General features: G+C 48.1%; 1 protein-coding gene across 3 annotated transcripts in view; it reads left to right on the forward strand.

The window, feature by feature from the left end:
• Window positions 1-1,015: 1,015 nt before the first annotated feature.
• The window catches only part of rasa3 (RAS p21 protein activator 3), a 156,429-nt gene continuing 154,944 nt past the window's right edge, over window positions 1,016-2,500 (forward strand). The window contains exon 1 of one of the 3 annotated variants that reach the window (XM_052516430.1): window positions 1,016-1,302. In XM_052516430.1, coding sequence (XP_052372390.1) covers window positions 1,248-1,302 — 55 coding nt within the window. In that variant the 5' untranslated portion in view covers window positions 1,016-1,247. The remainder of the gene's footprint in view (window positions 1,303-2,500) is intronic. The other 2 variants (XM_052516428.1, XM_052516429.1) reach the window with 2 other exon arrangements.

Here is a 2,500-nt window from a genome sequence, read left to right on the forward strand (position 1 = left end):
ATAAATACATTTGATTTGGATTTGATATTGTAGAGATCCTCTCTGCATGAGGCCACACTACAGTTCCCAGCTATTGGCCCGATGCGTAGAGTGGTTGCTTTTCACGCTGGAACCCCGGGGTTCGCTACCCCGCTCCCTCCGTTTGCTACAGTATGTTCTGGACTGGGGCTAATTTACGGTCCTTCTTCTGTTAGACAGATCTGAGCGGTGTTTTGTCCTCTTCCTCCTCGTCCTCTCCTGTGATGTGGCCTGTTCAGTCAAGCTAGGGGCGGTAGGGTAGCCTAGTGGTTAGAGCGTTGGACCAGATAACCGGAAGGTTGCGAGTTCAAACCCCTGAGCTGACAAGGTACTAATCTGTCATTCTGCCCCTGAACAGGCAGTTAACCCACTGTTCCCAGGCTGTCATTGAAAATAAGAATGTGTTCTTAACTGACTTGCCTGGTTAAATAAAGGTAAAATAAAATTTAAAAAACATCACCACCTATCACAATAATATCACAAATCCCCACCCTACTAGGCTTATGTCAAAGATTCTCGTTTAATTCAAGGCATGAGCGTTTCAAAGAGGCACAAGGCACACCGGAACCGAATTGGTCCGAACCGGCTTGGAGTCTGTCTTGTCTGGTTTTACACATGGATGAAGGCAGCTAAATGGGTTTATACACGGATTAGTTCATCATCTAGTCAAACCTACGCCTTTGGGTTCATTATGACCTAATCGGATTTGTCCATGTCTCCAATTCGAGTCTCAGCGCACAAAGCAAAACCCGTTTTGATGTTTGTTTGGGATCTTTGCAATGTTTTTCTCACCGCACACATCGATGTTTATCGGTGTAAACCAGTCAGGATAGACTCCAATCCGGTTCGGACCAATTCCGTGACAGTCCGCCTTGTGCGCCTATGGAGCAGCCCGCTTTCGTCGACTAATCTAGCCCGCCCCCTTGTATGACGTCAGCCCGTTGGCAGTCAATCAGCTGAAAGAGAAGGCGGAGCCCCGCCCACTCTAACGCGCTGCTCTGGTTTGAGCTGCAGTGTCTTGTAGCAGCGGTTGGGTAAGGGAATGCAGCTGTCCGCTGTCCGGGAAGCATAACCATATATACCCATACAGACAACACACGGCCCTTTGAACTGGACTAGACCTGCCTCCTTCTACTGCCGGAGAAACCCGACACACACACACATCCCGACCACCGTGGAGCAAAGACTCTATCCACAAGGCGGAGAGGTAAAAGAGCGGAGCCGCGAGCATGGCTGTCGAAGAGGAAGGGCTACGGGTTTTCCAAAGCGTCAAAATAAAAATAGGTAAGGAAGCAGAGAGACAGAGGCAGCTAGGATATTGTTCCCCCACCCCCTCTGGTCCCTGTGCCTTTACTTTAACGGGCTAAAAGGCATTGGGGCTTTGAGAGAGGGAGACCGCCCTCCTTCTCCCTCTCTCTCTCTCTCTCTCTCTCTCTCTGTCTCTGTGACATGTTGTAATTCAAATCACACGCTCCCGAAACATTGCATGTATTTTGTGAAATAGACAAGTGATCGTAGTCTATTCAGTCCGTCGTTATAGAGTATGTGTAGTCAGGCCTATTCTGTAAACAAATATCTATGTGGTTCTTCATACATGTATGTCATTTACAATGTGGTTGGATGTGGATCGGTGTTATGAACTTCTGTTGTTTGTGGCGACAAAAACTCGAGACATGAGGGTCTGAGCGCAAAAACCCCCAACAACCAGTAAACAGCTGCACGTCCATGGATGTGGCTCGATCTCGGTTTGTCCACTTTCTCCCCCCATGCGCAGAGCTTCGAAGAAAACAACCGGACCGTTAGTCTAACGAGAGACCCAGTCCCGGTGTGGATTTTCAGGGTCACATATGTTTTACTGTGAGGCGCTATTGCGCCAGAACTCGTGGCAGTCATTGGACAGCTTTAGGCAATAATAAGTAAGAGAAAATACCCCCTCGACGACTGGCACTAGCCTCTGGAGGCCCGCACGTAAAATAACCTTCCTCCATGGCTCTCACTAGGACATGGCCCTGGCTAGCTTTTCCATGTGTTATTAATTCGCTATACACACACTAGTATGCAAAACACACGTGTATATTCAATACAACCACAGACATATATGACTATTTATGGTTCACCATTTATCCAATTGATGCGTGTTTTTTTATTGCGTTAGATGGTGCGCTGTAATGTCATCTCCCGATTGACTAATCGGCTGTTGGTGACTTCCTCATCTCGGTTGGTCTCCAAACTGACACCACAACAACAGCTCTGTGGTTAAACTTAAGTCGACCCTGTACTCACCGTGGGTGTAGTCTGATTGATCAGTCTACCCTGTACTCACCGTGGGTGTAGTCTGATTGTTCAGTCTACCCTGTACCCACCGTGGGTGTAGTCTGATTGTTCAGTCTACCCTGTACTCACCGTGGGTGTAGTCTGATTGTTCAGTCTACCCTGTACTCACCGTGGGTGTAGTCTGATTGTTCAGTCTACCCTGGACTCA

The sequence above is a fragment of the Oncorhynchus keta genome, unplaced genomic scaffold (genome assembly GCF_023373465.1).
Source record: "Oncorhynchus keta strain PuntledgeMale-10-30-2019 unplaced genomic scaffold, Oket_V2 Un_scaffold_4369_pilon_pilon, whole genome shotgun sequence".
In the NCBI taxonomy this organism is placed as follows: Eukaryota; Metazoa; Chordata; class Actinopteri; order Salmoniformes; family Salmonidae; genus Oncorhynchus; species Oncorhynchus keta.